This window comes from Oncorhynchus kisutch, unplaced genomic scaffold, assembly GCF_002021735.2.
Source record: "Oncorhynchus kisutch isolate 150728-3 unplaced genomic scaffold, Okis_V2 Okis09a-Okis19a_hom, whole genome shotgun sequence".
Taxonomy (NCBI): Eukaryota; Metazoa; Chordata; class Actinopteri; order Salmoniformes; family Salmonidae; genus Oncorhynchus; species Oncorhynchus kisutch.
Genome location: NW_022261985.1, coordinates 3,695,998 through 3,717,138, shown reverse-complemented (window position 1 = coordinate 3,717,138; position 21,141 = coordinate 3,695,998). Strand labels below are relative to the sequence as shown.

The 21,141-nt window shown below is 46.7% G+C and overlaps 1 protein-coding gene across 1 annotated transcript in view; it reads left to right on the top strand.

Moving 5' to 3' along the window:
• LOC109881568 (ATP-binding cassette sub-family C member 9-like) overlaps window positions 1–21,141 on the top strand; it is a 62,085-nt gene that overhangs the window by 19,277 nt on the left and 21,667 nt on the right. The window contains 18 exon segments of the mRNA XM_031815373.1: window positions 1,751–1,791; window positions 1,925–2,067; window positions 2,213–2,321; window positions 3,976–4,083; window positions 7,793–7,865; window positions 9,997–10,102; window positions 11,550–11,585; window positions 12,308–12,346; window positions 13,659–13,760; window positions 15,813–15,897; window positions 16,090–16,170; window positions 17,873–18,010; window positions 18,246–18,371; window positions 18,654–18,756; window positions 18,847–19,202; window positions 19,429–19,592; window positions 20,366–20,381; window positions 20,383–20,436. Of these exon segments, the coding sequence (XP_031671233.1) occupies window positions 1,751–1,791; window positions 1,925–2,067; window positions 2,213–2,321; window positions 3,976–4,083; window positions 7,793–7,865; window positions 9,997–10,102; window positions 11,550–11,585; window positions 12,308–12,346; window positions 13,659–13,760; window positions 15,813–15,897; window positions 16,090–16,170; window positions 17,873–18,010; window positions 18,246–18,371; window positions 18,654–18,756; window positions 18,847–19,202; window positions 19,429–19,592; window positions 20,366–20,381; window positions 20,383–20,436 (1,880 nt within the window).

The following is a 21,141-nucleotide window of genomic DNA, read 5'->3' as shown; positions in this document are numbered from 1 at the left end:
CTCCATGTCTAGTGAGACACACACACCGTGGCCCTCTACACCTCCATGTCTAGTGAGACACACACACACACCTTCGCCCTCTACACCTCCATGTCTAGTGAGACACACACACCTTCGCCCTCTACACCTCCATGTCTAGTGAGACACACACACACACCTTCGCCCTCTACACCTCCATGTCTAGTGAGACACACACACACCTTCGCTCTCTACACCTCCATGTTTAGTGAAACACACACACCTTCGCCCCTCTACACCTCCATGTCTAGTGAGACACACACACACCTTGGCCCTCTATACCTCCATGTCTAGTGAGACACACACACACCTTCGCCCTCTACACCTCCATGTCTAGTGAGACACACACACACACCTTCGCCCTCTACACCTCCATGTCTAGTGAGACACACACACCTTCGGCCTCTACACCTCCATGTCTAGTGAGACACACACACACACCTTCGCCCTCTACACCTCCATGTCTAGTGAGACACACACACCTTCGCCCTCTACACCTCCATGTCTAGTGAGACACACACACACACCTTCGCCCTCTACACCTCCATGTCTAGTGAGACACACACACCTTCGCCCTCTACACCTCCATATCTAGTGAGACACACACACCGTGGCCCTCTACACCTCCATGTCTAGTGAGACACACACACACCTTCGCCCTCTACACCTCCATGTCTAGTGAGACACACACACACCTTCGCCCTCTACACCTCCATGTCTAGTGAGACACACACACCGTGGCCCTCTACACCTCCATGTCTAGTGAGACACACACACACACCTTCGCCCTCTACACCTCCATGTCTAGTGAGACACACACACCTTCGCCCTCTACACCTCCATGTCTAGTGAGACACACACACACACCTTCGCCCTCTACACCTCCATGTCTAGTGAGACACACACACCTTCGCCCTCTACACCTCCATGTCTAGTCAGACACACACACACCTTGGCCCTTTACACCTCCATGTCTAGTGAGACACACACACCTTCGCCCTCTACACCTCCATGTCTAGTGAGACACACACACCGTGGCCCTCTACACCTCCATGTCTAGTGAGACACACACACACCTTGGCCCTTTACACCTCCATGTCTAGTGAGACACACACACCTTCGCCCTCTACACCTCCATGTCTAGTGAGACACACACACCTTCGCCCTCTACACCTCCATGTCTAGTGAGACACACACACCGTGGCCCTCTACACCTCCATGTCTAGTGAGACACACACACACACCATGGCCCTTTACACCTCCATGTCTAGTGAGACACACACACCTTCGCCCTCTACACCTCCATGTCTAGTGAGACACACACACCGTGGCCCTCTACACCTCCATGTCTAGTGAGACACACACACCTTCGCCCTCTACACCTCCATGTCTAGTGAGACACACACACCTTCGCCCTCTACACCTCCATGTCTAGTGAGACACACACACCTTCGCCCTCTACACCTCCATGTCTAGTGAGACACACACACCTTCGCCCTCTACACCTCCAATAAGACACATCTCCTCTGTTACTTTATAAAAGCTATCACATCCTTTCTTTTGAGCTGTGAAATCCCCCCATTTTGTCCAGTAAGACACTCACACTGCTTATATTCTGTCCTCATTTATATTTGGGGCTCAGTTTGACTTAAGAGCTTTGAAGTTTGAACATGTCTTTGTTCTCTCCAAAGGCTCTCTGTTGTTACATAATATGACCTCTTTTCCTCCCCAGTTTTCATGAATGCTGCAATCCCCATCGCTGCTGTGCTTGTGGTAAGAGGGTTTCTCATCATCCCTGTATCCTGCAGGCCATTTTCGGGCCAATTGTAGCTAGTGTTTTGCCAGCTCTGAAATCTGGTAACAATACCAAACTGAGTAACTGTGTGTCCCTTTGTGTCTCTGTCAGACGTTTGTCAGCCACGCCCTGATCAACAAGTCCAAACCCAGCTCCTCGGAGGCCTTCGCTGCTCTGGCCCTCTTCCACATCCTGGTTACCCCACTGTTCCTGCTCTCCACCGTGGTCCGCTTTGCAGTCAAGGCCATGGTCAGGTGAGAGGCCTACTGAGGACGCCCAGGGATACTGAATACTGGATAGTTACCAGCTAGACAATGCTGGAATCTTATTTGTATCATAGAAGGATTATTTATGTGTGTGTGTGTGTGTGTGTCCTATCATATCATGTCCTATCCACAGCGTCCAGAAGCTGGGTGAGTTCCTGCAGAGCGATGAGATTGGCGATGACAGCTGGAGGAACGGAGACATGCCTGTGTCCCTAGAGGCCTGTAAGAAACACCCTGGGGCGGTTAGTACACACACACACACACACACACACACACACACCACCATCCCTATTACCAAACACTGCCCCAAATACAGGCCTGAGTCGTGTTTAGTAGGGAACACTGAAGCAAAATATAAAGTAAATGGTGTGTTTCGAGGTAGTCTCTTAGTGTTTCAGTCTGTTTATTCACTTTGGTCCCTAATGAACATGACCCAATTACTTATCTGTCCCTCTGCCAGAGCAGCTAATGCTGGACATTCAGCCAGCACAGCACAGAGCCTAATCCAGGAGCTATTCATTTACAGCCAGCATGGAATACAACAACTACTGTGTTACTACAGGGTTTCCACAGCTCCCAACACGGCTAATGAACTCGTCAGGATGATGTGATGGTTATGATGCTTTTCAACTGACCAAGTTTCAGAACCAACGTGTTTCTAACTTCAAGCTGTTGGTGGAACTGCAGAGAAAGTGTCTGTTTGACCAGAGCAGATCTGGTCTCTGTAGAAGGAGGAACTGTAACTACACACCGTGCCAATCTAGCAGCAGTGTTTCATGGGGAATCTCAACCAGGAGTCGTTAAGTTGCTGGTTGCTGCCAGTCTCGTCATGTCTTCAGCTGTTCTCTGGACTTTGACAGGTTTATTTCTGTGTTGGACTCCTCAGAAGGAGTGGAGGGAGACCGAGACCGAGTGGCGGAGGGGTTAGTGTGAGATGGAGGAGCCATTTGTTTAGGGCTGAAGGAGGGATGGAGGGAGGGAGGGATGTCTTGGGGATGAGGGGTAGGGGATAAGAAGCTCCCTCTGGGGACAGTCTCAGTCAGGGCCTGAGAGGGGGTCCTCCCTGGAGGTTACAGCGGATGAGGGGCCAAGTTTATCACTGAATGCAATCTCTCTCTTTCTGTTTTCTCACCCTCCCTTCATCTCCCTCTCCCCATTTCTGTCTTTCATTCTACCCCTCCCTCCCTCTCTCTCTCCCCCCTCTCCCTCCCTTCCTCTCCCCTCTCCCTCTCTCCCTCTCCCCTCTCCCTCCCCATCCCCCCCTCCCTCTCTCTCTCCCCCCTCTCCCTCCCTTCCTCTCCCCTATCCCTCTCTCCCTCCCTTTCTCTCCCTCCCTCTCCCCTCTCCCCCCCATCCCCTTCCCTCCCTCTCTCTCTCTCCCCCCTCTCCCTCCCTTCCTCTCCCCTCTCCCTCCCTCCCTTTCTCTCCCTCCCTCTCCCCTCTCCCTCCTCATCCCCTTCCCTCCCTCTCTCTCTCTCCCCCCTCACCCTCCCTTCATCTCCCTCTCCCCATTTCTATCTTTCATTCTATCCCTCCCTTCCTCTCTCCTCTCCCTCCCTCTCTCTCTCCCCCCTCTCCCCTCTCCCTCTCTCCCTCCCTCCCTTTCTCTCCCTCCCTCTCCCCTCTCCCTCCCCATCCCCTTCCCTCCCTCTCTCTCTCTCCCCCCTCACCCTCCCTTCATCTCCCTCTCCCCATTTCTGTCTTTCATTCTATCCCTCCCTTCCTCTCTCCTCTCCCTCCCTCTCCCTCCCTCTCCCCTCTCCCTCCCCATCCCCCCCTGCCTCCCTCTCCCCTCTCCCTCCCCATCCCCCCCCTGCCTCTCTCCCTCCCTTCCTCTCTCCTCTCCCTCCCTCTCCCCTCTCCCTCCCCATCTCCCCCCTACCTCTCTCTCTCCAGACCAAGGCTATAAACAGGAAGCAGCCCCTGCTCTACCAGATGGACAACTATGAGCAGCCAGCACGCAGACCACTGCGACCCAACGAGACTGAGGACGTGGCTGTCAAGGTCAGGGGTCAAAGTTCAACACCTCAACAAGCTCATTGGCCCTTCTTCTCAGGACCTGTGACACACACAGCACCGCACACACTCGCTGACTGCATGCACGGACACAGGAACAGACACGTAGGCTATCAACTCACAGACAAGCTGTAGCTCATGTACATGTGCAGCCTCGTCACGCACGTAGACACGTAGACACACAGAGGCTTCTGAGCTGGAGTCTGACAGTTGTCCTCAAACCTTTAAACTGGCCTTTTTGTCACATCCACCCGGGTCATTCACTCTAGTAACACGTGACACCACGGATGTTACCACTGTCTATCTCTCACAGCAGATGTTACCACTGTCTATCTCTCACAGCAGATGTTACCACTGTCTATCTCTCACAGCAGATGTTACCACTGTCTATCTCTCACAGCAGATGTTACCACTGTCTATCTCTCACAGCAGATGTTACCACTGTCTATCTCTCACAGCAGATGTTTCATCTCTTGGCCTGTCCATTGTGTGAAACACACCCTGAGGAGATGTCAACATTTACCGACAGTTTAAACTCTCAGGACCCACATAATGAGTCAGAGGCAGGGGATTCTCATGAGAACAGAGAACCCTCATTAACTGACATGTTCTCAGCCCCTGTTCTGGTCTCTTTGGGGTCCACATCCTGTTGCTGTCCCTGTGGACCCACAGCATTATTGTAGGCAGTCTGTTAATGAGCTTGGGGGCAGCAGGAGGGTCGAATGGATGGGCTGCTGTGTGTGAACCAGACAAATCTCCTCTCTCATCTCACCCACTTTCTCTCTCTACCTATCTCACTGTCTCCCATCACCCCTTCTCTCTGCCTCTCTCTACCCTCCTCTCTGTCTCCCATCACCCCTTCTCTCTGCCTCTCTCTACCCTCCTCTCTGTCTCCCATCACCCCTTCTCTCTGCCTCTCTCTACCCCCCTCTCTGTCTCCCATCACCCCTTCTCTCTGCCTCTTTCTACCCCCCTCTCTGTCTCCCATCACCCCTTCTCTCTGCCTCTCTCTACCCCCCTCTCTGTCTCCCATCACCCCTTCTCTCTGCCTCTCTCTACCCCCCTCTCTGTCTCCCATCACCCCTTCTCTCTGCCTCTCTCTACCCTCCTCTCTGTCTCCCATCACCCCTTCTCTCTGTCTTCCTCTCTGTCTCCCATCACCCCTTCTCTCTGCCTCTCTCTACCTTCCTCACTGTCTCCCATCACCCCTTCTCTCTACCTCTCTCTACCCTCCTCACTGTCTCCCATTACCCCTTCTCTCTGCCTCTCTCTACCCTCCTCTCTGTCTCCCATCACCCCTTCTCTCTGTCTTCCTCTCTGTCTCCCATCACCCCTTCTCTCTGTCTTCCTCTCTGTCTCCCATCACCCCTTCTCTCTGTCTTCCTCTCTGTCTCCCATCACCCCTTCTCTCTGTCTTCCTCTCTGTCTCCCATCACCGCTTCTCTTTGTCTTCCTCTCTGTCTCCCATCACCCCTTCTCTCTGTCTTCCTCTCTGTCTCCCATCACCCCTTCTCTTTGTCTTCCTCTCTGTATCCCATCACCCCTTCTCTCTGTCTTCCTCTCTGTTTCCCATCACCCCTTCTCTCTGTCTTCCTCTCTGTCTCCCATCACCCCTTCTCTCTGTCTTCCTCTCTGTCTCCCATCACCCCTTCTCTTTGTCTTCCTCTCTGTATCCCATCACCCCTTCTCTCTGTCTTCCGCTCTGTCTCGTCAACCATTCTCTCTCCCTCTTTATTCCTCCCTCTCTCTTCTCTTCCATCTTATCACCCCATCTCTGCCTCCCAGCATACCCTCCTCCACTCCCTCTCTACCTCTCTCTACCCCTATCTTCCTCCACTCCCTCTCTACCTCTCTCTACCCATATCTTCCTCCACTCCCTCTCTATCTCCCTCTACCCATATCTTCCTCCACTCCCTCTCTACCTCTCTCTACCCATATCTTCCTCCACTCCCTCTCTACCTCTCTCTACCCCTATCTTCCACTCCCTCTCTACCTCTCTCTACCCCTATCTTCCACTCCCTCTCTATCTCCCTCTACCCATATCTTCCTCCACTCCCTCTCTACCTCTCTCTACCCATATCTTCCTCCACTCCCTCTCTACCTCTCTCTACCCATATCTTCCTCCACTCCCTCTCTACCTCTCTCTACCCATATCTTCCTCCACTCCCTCTCTACCTCTCTCTACCCCTATCTTCCTCCACTCCCTCTCTACCTCTCTCTACCCATATCTTCCTCCACTCCCTCTCTACCTCTCTCTACCCCTATCTTCCTCCACTCCCTCTCTACCTCTCTCTACCCATATCTTCCTCCATTCCCTCTCTACCTCTCTCTACCCCTATCTTCCTCCACTCCCTCTCTACCTCTCTCTACCCCTATCTTCCACTCCCTCTCTACCTCTCTATACCCACATCTTCCTCCACTCCCTCTCTACCTCTCTATACCCCCATCTTCTTCCACTCCCTCTCTACCTCTCTCTACCCCTATCTTCCTCCACTCCCTCTCTACCTCTCTCTACCCCTATCCCAGCCTCCCTTTCAAGACTCCCCATCCCCTCTGGTCCTCACCCCCGTAACATCCGCTCTGTCTATTTACAAACTTAATTTACCAAGTCTCTTTTCTCAGCGGTAATAAGACGTCTGTCTTTCATTTTCAACTTGTATTTATTAGTTCTGCGTCACTGAATCTCAGATCTTGTGTGGTTTTGCTGTAGGGGATGGAAGGGAGGGGGAATTACTGGCTATAATAAACAGTAGAATCGGACAAGACATAAAACACAACATAACTATGTAAACATGCTATTATATTTGCCTTAAAGACCTAAATGGTTCATTATTTCTAAACGTATCTAAACCACCAGCTGCAGACTATAACATGTAGGCTCCATGTCATGTAGGCTCCATGTCATGTAGGCTCCATGTCATGTAGGCTCCATGTCATGTAGGCTCCATGTCAGGTAGGCTCCATGTCAGGTAGGCTCCATGTCAGGTAGGCTCCATGTCATGTAGGCTCCATGTCAGGTAGGCTCCATGTCATGTAGGCTCCATGTCAGGTAGGCTCCATGTCATGTAGGCTCCATGTCAGGTAGGCTCCATGTCATGTAGGCTCCATGTCAGGTAGGCTCCATGTCATGTAGGCTCCATGTCAGGTAGGCTCCATGTCAGGTAGGCTCCATGTCATGTAGGCTCCATGTCATGTAGGCTCCATGTCAGGTAGGCTCCATGTCATGTAGGCTCCATGTCATGTAGGCTCCATGTCATGTAGGCTCCATGTCAGGTAGGCTCCATGTCATGTAGGCTCCATGTCATGTAGGCTCCATGTCAGGTAGGCTCCATGTCATGTAGGCTCCATGTCATGTAGGCTCCATGTCAGGTAGGCTCCATGTCAGGTAGGCTCCATGTCATGTAGGCTCCATGTCAGGTAGGCTCCATGTCAGGTAGGCTCCATGTCATGTTGGCTCCATGTCATGTAGGCTCCATGTCATGTAGGCTCCATGTCATGTAGGCTCCATGTCATGTAGGCTCCATGTCAGGTAGGCTCCATGTCATGTAGGCTCCATGTCATGTAGGCTCCATGTCATGTAGGCTCCATGTCATGTAGGCTCCATGTCATGTAGGCTCCATGTCAGGTAGGCTCCATGTCATATAGGCTCCATGTCTAATGCTTTTCTGTCAGCCTGATCCCACTGTATCCTGTTCAGGTGAACGGTGGATTCTTCACATGGGGAAGCAACTTGTCAACGTTGTCCGACATCAACATCTGCATTCCAACAGGTAACCTGATCCTGCTGGGAACACTATGGCAACGCCAGGATGCGTCCTGTTTAGGAGGTCGTCGACAGTCAGTGTAGTATATCTAACACCAGCTGTGTGTGTGTGTGTGTGTGTGTGTGTGTGTGAGACAGTGTAGTATATCTAACACCAGCTGTGTGTGTGTGTGTGACAGTGTAGTATATCTCCCTGCTATGACCTCATGGCCCGTGGCCCGTAAGATATGACAGCTAAGACAAACAGGATAGGCTGGTCCTGGTAGTTCACTATTTGCTGCAGCTGAGGGAGTAGATGTGTTATGTAGGATATGTGGAACAGTGGAGGCTGGTGGGAGGAGTTATAGGAGGACAGGCTCATTATAATGGCTGGAATGTAATAAATGGAACGGTATCAAACGTATGGAAACTACATGATTGACTCCGTTCAATTAATTCTCCATTCTAGCCATTATAATGAGCTCATCCTCCTATAACTCCTCCCCCAGCCTCCACTGATGTGGAAACATGACTGATATAAATTGAGAGTGTAAAGATATCCCAATATCCTGTCCTACTTTTAAGATTTAACCAGGGCTGTAACAGACATTATCAATGTCAGATTGACATAGAACAATCTGTTGTCTCTAATGCTTTATATAGTGTCTTCATACCTTTATATAGTGTCTTCTTATCTTTATAGTGTCTTCTTACCTTTATATAGTGTCTTCATACCTTTATATAGTGTCTTCTTATCTTTATATAGTGTCTTCTTATCTTATATAGTGTCTTCATACCTTCATATAGTGTCTTCTTATCTTTATATAGTGTCTTCATACCTTCATATAGTGTCTTCTTATCTTTATATAGTGTCTTCTTATCTTTATATAGTGTCTTCTTACCTTTATATAGTGTCTTCTTATCTTTATATAGTGTCTTCTTATCTTTATATAGTGTCTTCTTACCTTTATATAGTGTCTTCTTATCTTTATATAGTGTCTTCTTATCTTTATATAGTGCCTTCATACCTTTATATAGTGTCTTCATACCTTCATATAGTGTCTTCTTATCTTTATATAGTGTCTTCTTATCTTTATATAGTGCCTTCATACCTTTATATAGTGTCTTCATACCTTCATATAGTGTCTTCTTATCTTTATATAGTGTCTTCTTATCTTTATATAGTGTCTTCTTATCTTTATATAGTGCCTTCATACCTTTATATAGTGTCTTCATACCTTCATATAGTGTCTTCTTATCTTTATATAGTGTCTTCTTATCTTTATATAGTGTCTACTTATCTTTATATAGTGTCTACTTGTGTTTATATAGTGTCTTCTTATCTTTATATAGTGTCTACTTGTGTTTATATAGTGTCTACTTGTGTTTATATAGTGTCTACTTATCTTTATATAGTGTCTACTTGTGTTTATATAGTGTCTTCTTATCTTTATATAGTGTCTACTTATGTTTATATAGTGTCTACTTGTGTTTATATAGTGTCTTCTTATCTTTATATAGTGTCTTCATACCTTTATATAGTGTCTTCTTATCTTTATATAGTGCCTTCATACCTTTATATAGTGTCTTCATACCTTCATATAGTGTCTTCTTATCTTTATATAGTGTCTTCTTATCTTTATATAGTGTCTACTTATCTTTATATAGTGTCTACTTGTGTTTATATAGTGTCTTCTTATCTTTATATAGTGTCTACTTGTGTTTATATAGTGTCTACTTGTGTTTATATAGTGTCTACTTATCTTTATATAGTGTCTACTTGTGTTTATATAGTGTCTTCATATCTTTATATAGTGTCTTCATACCTTTATATAGTGTCTTCTTATCTTTATATAGTGCCTTCATACCTTTATATAGTGTCTTCATACCTTCATATAGTGTCTTCTTATCTTTATATAGTGTCTTCTTATCTTTATATAGTGTCTACTTATCTTTATATAGTGTCTACTTGTGTTTATATAGTGTCTACTTATCTTTATATAGTGTCTACTTGTGTTTATATAGTGTCTACTTATGTTTATATAGTGTCTACTTGTGTTTATATAGTGTCTTCTTATCTTTATATAGTGTCTTCATACCTTTATATAGTGTCTTCTTACCTTTATATAGTGTCTTCTTGTCCTGTGTCTGATCTCCAGGTCAGCTGACCATGATCGTGGGCCAGGTGGGTTGTGGGAAGTCGTCCCTGTTGCTGGCCATGCTGGGAGAGATGCAGACCCTCAGTGGAAAGGTCTACTGGAGCAAGTGAGTGGTATCAACCGGCATAAGCTACATGTTAGAAGGTCTATAACAGGGTGTAAATCTCTGGCGTCCTCATCTTTATTAGGTACTGAACATGCTGAGGTCCACTCAAAGACCAAGATGGACACACATCTCATTTCCTCTTTATCCCTCTCAGTCTCGTTTTGGGTCGTCGTGTCTTTCTAGAGTTGACTAGCTGTCAGACTCGTCCATTAAGTCCATTTGAAATGGGTGTTTCACTGTGCTTCTCCACCAATGCTAATCAAAGCCTTCATCTGTGGAATAAGAAGCCATTCCACCCTCCATCTTGTTGGTCCTGTGTGTTGTCCTTCCTGTGTCTGTGTCTGTCTCTGTGGCTGTGGTTGCTATGGAAGGAGAGCTGGCTGCTCCTCTGTCTCTCTGTACATCGCTCACTGTCTGCTTGCTGGTGACAGCTTTGCCTGAACTTTGACTGTCTAACATCATCTATCTATCTACTCATCTCTATAACACAACCTCACAGTCACCATCACTTATAAAACTGGACCTTTCCATTTTCAACTCTCTGTCTTCACATTTCTCTGTTATTCATATTTTTACAACAAAACAGAAAATCTATGTCCATCTCCTAGGGCCAAATCTTAATTTGAGATCTGCACTCACATTAATGTACTCTAATGTCAAATTAAGATTGGGTTGTATGTGATGTTCTGGAGATGGATCTCTGATTAGCATACATAGCATTAGCATTCATAGCATTAGCATTCATAGCATTAGCATTCATAGCATTAGCATTCATAGCATTAGCATTTAGACTGAAACCTGAGCGGAAGAACAGACACATGCTAATTGCTAACGAACTGGGCGTTGCAGCATTTTCTTGCCAACAACATATTGGCTGGGAGTTAGCGTGATTACGTGTCCAGGAAGTGTTCAATTGTATAATTGAATTAGATTGGATTGGGTTAAGTATTTGTTTGGGTTTATTGAATGAATAATACACTTCTGACCAGAAGGTTTTCATTTGGAGCTAGACTGAATGAAAACAGTGGTATTAGTTTGTTGTAGGTTTAGTAACTGTTGATTTGATTGTTCTCCATTAAGTCCCAGCCTGTTAATAAGCTGTAATATACCTTACCAATCTATTAAACACTTCTCTCCCTTCATACACTGCTATGAAACATGGTCCATATAGTTCTTTAAAGTTCTCTATGATACTGATGGTGCACCACAGTTACCATTAGAACCACTATGTCTCCTCAATCTGTTTAGAACCATAACGGTTGCTCTTCTTAGCAGTAATCCAAAAATGAAATTGACCTTTCCAAATAAAGTCCACTCTTATGTGAGCGAACGAAGGTGCCAGTCAGTACCATAGCAGGACAGGTAGTCACCACGGGCCGTAGACACTAACCTCAGCCTTGTCTGTGTTCTGTCTTCTTCTGTCGTGGTTGTTTTCTATCTAAATCAGACTGCCTGTGAGTGAGATGCTGCACGAGGCCAACAGGTATTTTCTCCCTCGGGTTTACTCTTCCCATCTCATCCCTGTACAGTACATTCTACATTTACAAGTCATTTGGCTATTAGTTGACCATATGAATCCTTTAGTCCCAACACTTAAGTCATTTGGCTATTAGTTGACCATGTGAATCATTTAGGTCTCAACACTTAAGTCAGTTGGCTATTAGTTGACCATGTGAATCATTTAGGTCTCAACACTTAAGTCAGTTGGCTATTAGTTGACTAGTTGAATCATTTAGGCTAGTTTTGAATATACACCAAATATGTGAAAGGACTAGTGGCCCCAAGGACTGGGTTGAGAATGGTTGATTAAGCAGACGCTGTTATCCCCACTGAATCCCACCCACCCTCATGTAGACCTACATCATTCTAGGAGAAGCCATAACACTATTAGAGCAGACAGAGCCCTGGGCCTGAGACAATGACAGTATCATGACAGTATGCCTGCACTGTTGAGGGAGGTCATTCTGTAGATAAAGCTGGATTAAATTGGCTCTTGGCTCTCGGTCCAAATGTCTTCGCCCCGATACACAGTTTTAGGGCTTTACTGTAAGGACACTTCTGCTAGATTTACATTTGAACACACATACGCAACTCTGTACACACACACGCGTGCGGTTCAGCTCTTCATGTGTAAAGGAAGTTGAAGTCGAGGTGGTTGTGTCTATCTGGCTGTACAGACTCTAACACATTGAACGTGACTTGCAGTTGTTTTGAGACGGACGGGTCTTTTGAAGAAACCAGGAGGTACCCCCTTTTTAAACTTCCTCTGAAGGGACCCTGCCGTCACCCCCTTCCTCCCTTCCACTGCCGTCACCCCCTTCCTCCATTCCCCTGCCATCATTCCCTATATCCCTCCCTCAATCCTTCCATTCCCCTGCCATCATTCCATATATCCCTCCCTCAATCCCTCCATTCCCCTGCCATCTTTCCCTATATCCCTCCCTCAATCCCTCCATTCCCCTGCCATCATTCCCTATATCCCTCCCTCAATCCCTCCATTCCCCTGCCATCATTCCCTATATCCCTCCCTCAATCCCTCCATTCCCCTGCGATCATTCCCTATATCCCTCCCTCATTCCCTATATCCCTCCCTCAATCCCTCCCTTCCCCTGCCATCATTCCCTATATCCCTCCCTCAATCTCTCCATTCCCCTGCCATCATTCCCTATATCCCTCCCTCAATCCCTCTATCCCTCCCTCAATCCCTCCATTCCCCTGCCATCATTCCCTATATCCCTCCCTCAATCCCTCCCTTCCCCTGCGATCATTCCCTATATCCCTCCCTCAATCCCTCCCTTCCCCTGCCATCATTCCCTATATCCCTCCCTCAATCCCTCCATTCCCCTGCCATCATTCCCTATATCCCTCCCTCAACCCCTCCATTCCTCAGTCATGGTGATCATTGAGTTGTTACTAGCTGGTCGTGGAGTGAGTCGTGGAGTGAGTCGTGGAGTGAGTCGTGGAGTGTTTGTGTGCTTCCATGCTGGGAGTCTGGGTCTGAAGTAACTGACTGAAAAGGCAGTTAAAAGGATAGAGATATATTTTGACACTGTGGATTCGCCTCCACAGTATGTTTTCAACAGGAGACAATAGGAATACAGTACACAAAGAGACCAACATCCTGGTTAGTGTGCATGACCCATAGCTAACGTCTTCATTCTCTCTTTCTCTTATATCGTACAATTACTCAGCCATTAATAACAGCTAAGGCTAACATATGGTGGTGGGAACACTGGTACACAATGGTACACAAAGCACTGTGCCTTCAGATACATAATGCTCTTATCCTCAAGCATATCCTTTGGGTAGTTCTTTGGGTAGTTCTGCTGCACATCCAACAAGATCAACAAACTGGACTCCCAGCACATTGTTGTTATTTTGGTTCAACTCTTCCAGCTCATCATTAACCTGTGTTAGAAACCTAAACCCACTTCCCCCACTCACCGCTTGATGTGCCTCAATGTTGACGTCTCAAAGATTACCCCCTCCCCTACCGCCATGTTTGTAGTTTGAGCTCTCTCTCTCTCTTCTGCCTCCATTTCCCATAATGCCTCAGTAAGAACAGGTACTCTGTGGGCTACGCTACCCAGAAGTCTTGGCTGCTGAATGCCACCGTGGAGGATAACATCACGTTTGGCAGTCCCTTCAACAAACAGAGGTAAAACACCACTCTCTACTCTACCCTACTCTAACCTACTCTACTTTACTCCACTCTACTCTACTCTACTCTACTTTACTGTACTGTACTGTACTGTACTGTACTGTACTGTACTGTACTGTACTGTACTCTACTCTACTCTACTCTACTCTACTCTACTCTACTCTACTCCACTCTACTTTACTGTACTCTACTCCACTCTACTCTACTCTACTTTAACTCTACTCTACTCTAACCTACTGTACTGTACTCTAACCTACTCTACTGTACTGTACTGTACTCTAAGCTACTCTACTGTACTCTCATCTCCTCTCCTCTACTCTACTCTACTATACTGTACTGTACTGTACTGTACTGTACTGTACTGTACTGTACTGTACTGTACTGTACTGTACTGTACTGTACTGTAACCTACTGTACTGTACTCTAACCTACTGTACTGTACTCTACTCTACCCTAATCTACTGTACTGTACTCTACTCTAACCTACTGTACTGTACTCTACTCTACTCTACTCTAACCTACTGTACTCTACTCTACCCTAATCTACTGTACTCTACTCTACTCTACTCTACCCTAATCTACTGTACTGTACTCTACTCTAACCTACTGTACTGTACTCTACTCTACTCTACTCTAACCTACTGTACTCTACTCTACCCTAATCTACTGTACTCTACTCTACTCTACTCTAACCTACTGTACTGTACTGTACTCTTACCTACTCTACTGTACTCTACTCTAACCTACTCTACAGTACTCTCCTCTACTCTACTCTAACCTACTGTACTGTACTGTACTCTACTCTACCCTACTTTACTGTACCCTACTCTACTGTACTCTACTGTACTCTGCTGTACTCTACTGTACTGTACTCTACTGTACTCTACTGTACTCTGCTCTACTGTACTGTATGCCACTCTACTGTACTCTACTCTACTGTACTCTACTGTACGCCACTCTACTGTACTCTACTCTACTCTATTGAACTCTACTGTACTCTACTGTACTGTACTCTACTCTACTGTACTCTACTCTACTCTACTGTACTCTACTCTACTCTACTGTACTGTACTGTACTGTACTCTACTGTACTCTACTCTACTGTACTCTACTGTACTCTGCTGTACTCTACTGTACTCTACTCTACTATACTCTACTGTACTCTGCTGTATTCTACTGTACTCTACTGTACTCTGCTGTACTCTACTGTACTGTACTCTACTGTACTCTACTGTACTCTGCTCTACTGTACTGTATGCCACTCTACTGTACTCTACTCTACTGTACTCTACTGTACGCCACTCTACTGTACTCTACTCTACTCTATTGAACTCTACTCTACTGTACTCTACTGTACTCTACTGTACTCTACTCTACTCTACTGTACTCTACTCTACTGTACTCTACTGTACTCTACTGTACTCTGCTGTACTCTACTGTACTCTGCTGTACTCTACTGTACTCTACTCTACTGTACTCTACTGTACTCTACTGTACTCTACTGTACTCTGCTGTACTCTACTGTACTCTACTGTACTCTGCTGTACTCTACTGTACTCTACTCTACTGTACTCTACTGTACTCTTCTGTACTCTACTGTACTCTACTGTACTCTGCTGTACTCTACTGTACTCTACTCTACTGTACTCTACTGTACTCTGCTGTACTCTACTGTACTCTACTGTACTCTACTCTACTCTACTGTACTCTACTCAACCCTACTCTACTCTACTCTACTCTTCTCTACTGTATTATCTGCTGCTCCTCAACACCATTCATCAATGTAATTAAGACTAGACCAATGTTTGTGTTTGGTTAATTCACTTGGTCTTGCATCAGCTGAGATGTACTTCTAATGACACTAATTAGATGGTCCATCAGATTGCTATCACTCTTGATGCTTCTTGAGGCTGATGCTGGCTTATATCTCTTCTCTAATGACGACTTTTTTCCTGTGCTGTTGAATCCCTTAGTTTCCAAGGCAGCCATGTTTCTAACTGTGTCTTAATAGAGGGTGTTGTCAGTCTGATGCCCTGCTGTGTGTCTCAGATACAAGACTGTGATTGATGCCTGCTCCCTGCAGCCTGATGTAGACCTCCTGCCCTTCGGAGACCAGACGGAGATCGGAGAGAGGGTACTGAAACACTGGCTAAATTATTACATTATTACATTATTATAATCACCTCAGTACTTTTTTTAAGCACAAGCCCCATCTCTTACCTCAGACACAATGACATATTATACCAAGAACTAGTAGTGAACAGTGATTTGTGTCAGATTCCTTGTGTACCTGGCTACTCTTCTTAACAGTGTGTTTTTCTCCCAGGGGATCAACCTGAGTGGAGGCCAGAGGCAGAGGATATGTGTGGCTCGGGCTCTCTACCAGAACACCAACATCGTCTTCCTGGTGAGTCAATGAATGATAAAGTGCTTTATCTATTGACTTCAATAGAAGATCCATTTCCTGTTGAGTTCACTGGAAGAGGCTGGAAGCTCTCCCTCAAGGATGGCTTCTCAGAATAGTCAGACAGAGCCAGGGTGTTCTAGAGTGTTCTCTTTGTGTTCTAGGGTGTTCTCTAGGTGTTCTAGAGTGTTCTCTTTGTGTTCTAGGGTGTTCTCTAGGTGTTCTCTAGGTGTTCTAGGGTGTACTAGGGTGTTCTCTAGGTATTCCACAGTGTTTTCTGTGTTCTCTTTTCTATGGTGTTTTAGGGTGTTTTCTCTAGGTGTTTTAGGGTGTTCTCTAGGTATTCTAGGGTGTTCTCTATGTGTTCTAGGGTGTTATCTAGGTGTTCTCTATGTGTTCTAGGATGTTCTCTATGTGTTTTAGGGTGTTATCTAGGTGTTCTAGGGTGTTCTCTATGTGTTTTAGGGTGTTCTCTATGTGTTTTAGGGTGTTCTCTAGGTGTTCTAGGGGGTTCTTTTGGTGTTTTAGAGCGTTCTCTATGTGTTCTAGGGTGTTCTCTAGGTGTTCTAGGGTGTTCTCTTGTAGTTTTAGGGCATTCTCTATGTGTTCTAGGGTGTTCTCTAGGTGTTCTAGGGTATTCTCTAGGTGTTCCTGAGAGAGCCAAATAGAGCCAAAGACAGGGACACCCTTTTCTATTCCCTAACAGTACACTGCTTTTGGGACAGTGTGTGAGTAAGGATGAACTATATCGGGAATAGGGTGTGATTTCAGAGGCAGCCAGGGAGATCCAGGGAGGGCCAGCCAGGGAGATCCAGGGAGGGCCAGCCAGCCTCCCTCTGTATGGGAATGGGAGGAGCAGCAGGTGGGATGGATCTCTGTCCGCAGGCCTCTCTTGTAACCATACCATGTTTACAGGCATCCCTCTGCTCTGCCATCTGGCCTGGCTAGCCATATACACACTCACACACGTACACACACACGTACACACAATCACACGCACACACACACGTACACACACACACTTTCCCGTCTCTCGCTGCTACAGACAACTCTATGTACATCTACATCCCATTTCTTCCTACTCCTGTGTGATGTCATCATGTGTTTGTGTTCCCACATCATTTCCTGTGGCAACTGTTAATTAGATGTCTAACCTCCGCCCCTGATACAGCCTCTCTGGCTGTCGTGGGATAGGACCGGGCACGTTCCTCCATACGAAGCTCAGCTCACACGGACAAATGTGCCAAATAAGGAAATAGCACTCTAAAGTGCTGTATTAATACACAATGGGACTGCAGAGTGAACACCCAGCTAGAAACAACATCTATTAGCGAAGTACGTCTTTATGACGTCTTGTCTCCTAATGAGGTGTCTATCATGCTGTGTCTGATGATCTCAGACCTTCTGCCCTCAGGACTGTTTACGTGTCTCAGTGCTGTACAGTATAAAGACTAAGTCATCCTAGGGTAATACATTGGTGTTTATTCAGGTTCCGGGGTCCTCTGGGAACTAGGTTTGATTGACTGTATGTCCTGAGATCATCTGAGACCTGTGAATTAAACGTGCTGTAACTTAATATGAATAAAGGATGATCTCCTGTTAAAAAAAACATAATTAAATCCACAGTCTTTCACTCCAATACGCTCTGATCTGATTGGATCGTCCATGTTGCCTCTGACCCCTGATCTCTGACCTTTACCCTCAGGATGACCCGTTCTCAGCGCTGGACATCCACCTGAGTGACCACCTGATGCAGGAGGGCATCCTGAAGTTCCTACAGGATGATAAACGCACCGTGGTCTTGGTCACACACAAACTGCAGTACCTCATCCACGCTGACTGGGTGAGCATCTCAACAGTCTGGTGTGGATTCCTCTCTACCGTTTGCACTGGGTCTGTATTCATAAAGCATCTTAGAGTAGGAATGCTGCTGATACAGGATCAGTTTTTCCTTTTAGATCATAATAAAGAGTATGACACGGACGGGGCGGGGGGACCTGATCCTAGATCAGCATTCCTACCCTGAGACGGTTTGTTTATAAGGGTCCTGGTTTTACACGGTTCTCTCTGTGTCCCAGATCATAGCCATGAAGGATGGCTCAGTGCTGAGGGAAGGCACTCTGAAGGACATCCAGACTCATGATGTAGAGCTGTATGAACACTGGAAGACCCTGATGAACAGACAGGACCAGGAACTAGAGAAGGTCATATTCACTTCTTACTCTCCTACTGACAGACTGTAACAGAGGAGGCTGGTGGGTGGAGTTATAGGAGGACGTGTAGGAGCTCATTGTAAAGGCTGGTATGGAATAAATGGAACGGAGCCAACACATGGAAACAACGTGTTAGACCATTCCATTTATTCCAGCCATTACAATGAGCCTGTCCTCCGATAACTCCTCCCACCAGCCTCCTCTGGTCTGAAATGTGTAGTGTAGCTAATTTACCTGCCAACCAACCTAACAACAGTTGTATCTGTACTGCAGGACACTGAGATTGATAACTGTCAGACTGCTCTGGAGAGGAAGACCCTGAGAAGAGCTTTCTACTCCAGAGAGGCCAAGAACCAGGTCGACGATGACGAAGAAGGTGAAATGCATTGTCAAACACTGTAGCTCATACAAGTTAAGTTCTGTTACGACATATGACAATAATCACTCCTTCTCTCGTCCCTGACAGAGGAGGAAGAGGAGGAGGAAGAGGACGACAACATGTCGACGACCACCAGTCGGCGCTCTAAGATCCCGTGGAGGGTGTGCTGGCAGTACCTGTCCTCTGGTGGCTTCCTCATGGTCTTCCTCATGGTCTTCTCCAAGCTGCTGAAACACTCCGTCATGGTCGCCATTGACTACTGGCTGGCCGAATGGACTGCTAATGCCGATGGCCCAGTCAATGGGACTGCTAATGGCGATGGCCCAGTCAATGGGACTGCTATTGACGATGCTAATGGATATGCCCCAGACTTTGGAAATGTTACAGGAGACTTTGTCAATGCCTCTGCAGCAGCTGTCTTCTCCAATCGGACAAACTCAGCGGTGAGATATGAACACCTTTCACAACCAGTACTCAGTGTTAGTGGAAGTGAGTAAGGCCTGTTGAAATCCTGATATCTGACAGAATGTGTCTTTGTGGTGTGTTATGTGGTTACTAGGCTGGTCAGCCTGATTCCTAATATGTGTCTTTGTGGTGTATTATGTGATTACTAGGCTGGTCTGCCTGACTCTTACTATGTGTCTTTGTGGTGTATTGTGTGGTTACTAGGCTGGTCTGCCTGACTCCTACTATGTGCCAGTGTTTATCATCCTGTGTGGAGCGGGGATAGCCCTGTGTCTGATCACCTCTCTGACTGTGGAGTTCCTGGGTCTGTCTGCTGCTACCAACCTGCACCACAACCTGCTCAACAAGATCATCCACGCACCTATCAGGTACCCACGACACCTCACCTATCAGGTATCCACGACACACCTCACCTATCAGGTACCCACGCCACACCTCACCTATCAGGTACCCACAACACACCTCACCTAACAGGTACCCACGACACCCCTCACCTATCAGGTACCCACGATACACCTCACCTATCAGGTACCCACGACACACCTTGCCTATCAGGTACCCACTACACACCTCACCTATCAGGTACCCACGACACACCTCACCTATCAGGTACCCAGGACACAACTCACCTATCAGGTACCCACGACACACCTCACCTATCAGGTACCCACGACACACCTCACCTATCAGGTACCCACGGCACACCTCACCTATCAGGTACCCACGACACACCTCACCTATCAGGTACCCACGACACACCTCACCTATCAGGTACCCACGGCACACCTCACCTATCAGGTACCCACGACACACCTCACCTATCAGGTACCCACAACACACCTCACCTATCAGGTACCCACGACACACCCCACTTATCAGGTACTCACGACACACCTCACCTGTCAGGTACCCACGACACACCTCACCTGTCAGGTACCCACGACAAACCTCACCTGTCAGGTACCCACGACACAGATTCTTATACTCTTTATGACATCATCCGTGTTGAAATAGAAGGGAACTGAATAGTTGAACCAGAAAGAATGTGTTGAATAATTTATTAATCATTTTAAAAAGTCACATTTTATATATTTTTTCAGACTAATATTTGAAATAATATATATTTTGAATCTCTTCTCAGATTCTTTGACGTGACCCCCCTTGGGCCAGATCCTGAACCGTTTCTCAGCTGACACCAACATCATAGATCAGGTGATTCTGAAAAGGATGTTCACCCTCAGTAGATTGATCTGTTGACTTATTTCAGTCAAGAGTATTAGGGTAAAGTACCCTAGTGGTTAAGAGTGTTGGGACAGTAACCAAATGGTCGCTGGTTCAAAGCCACATCCGACAAGATGAACAATCTGTCGATGTGCCAATGAGCGAGGCACTAAACCATCATTTCTCCTGTAAGTCGCTCTGGATAAGAGCGACCACCAAATGCCAAAGATTTAAATGAGTACTGTGGGAATCCTCTACTCATGAAGCTGTCTGATGAAGGATCTGTCTTGGCCATGGTGTGATTGGACAGACTCCATTGCTGCTCTCCAGCTGGGCTTTGCCCTGAGTGGCCTTAAGATTACAGCTCACACAAATATTAACAGTTTGCCAGTCATTTGCAGGCGTCAGAATTAGCCCATTGTTGAGATGAGTCAATGTCCCACGTCATTATATTAACGTCCCTCAGGTGACACTCAGATTGTTAAAGAGGACGACATTGAGGTCCAGAAGCGTAGGTTCAGAAATGTAGGCACTGACAAGATACTATCTCCTCCGGCCTCCTCCTCGCCCCCTCCCTCTCTCTCTCTCTCCTCTCTCTCTCTCCTCCTCCTCTCAGCTCCTCTCTCTCTCCTCGTCTGTGCCCTCTCTCGTCCCCCTCTCTCTCTCTATCCCGCCCTCTCTCTCTCTATCCCCCCC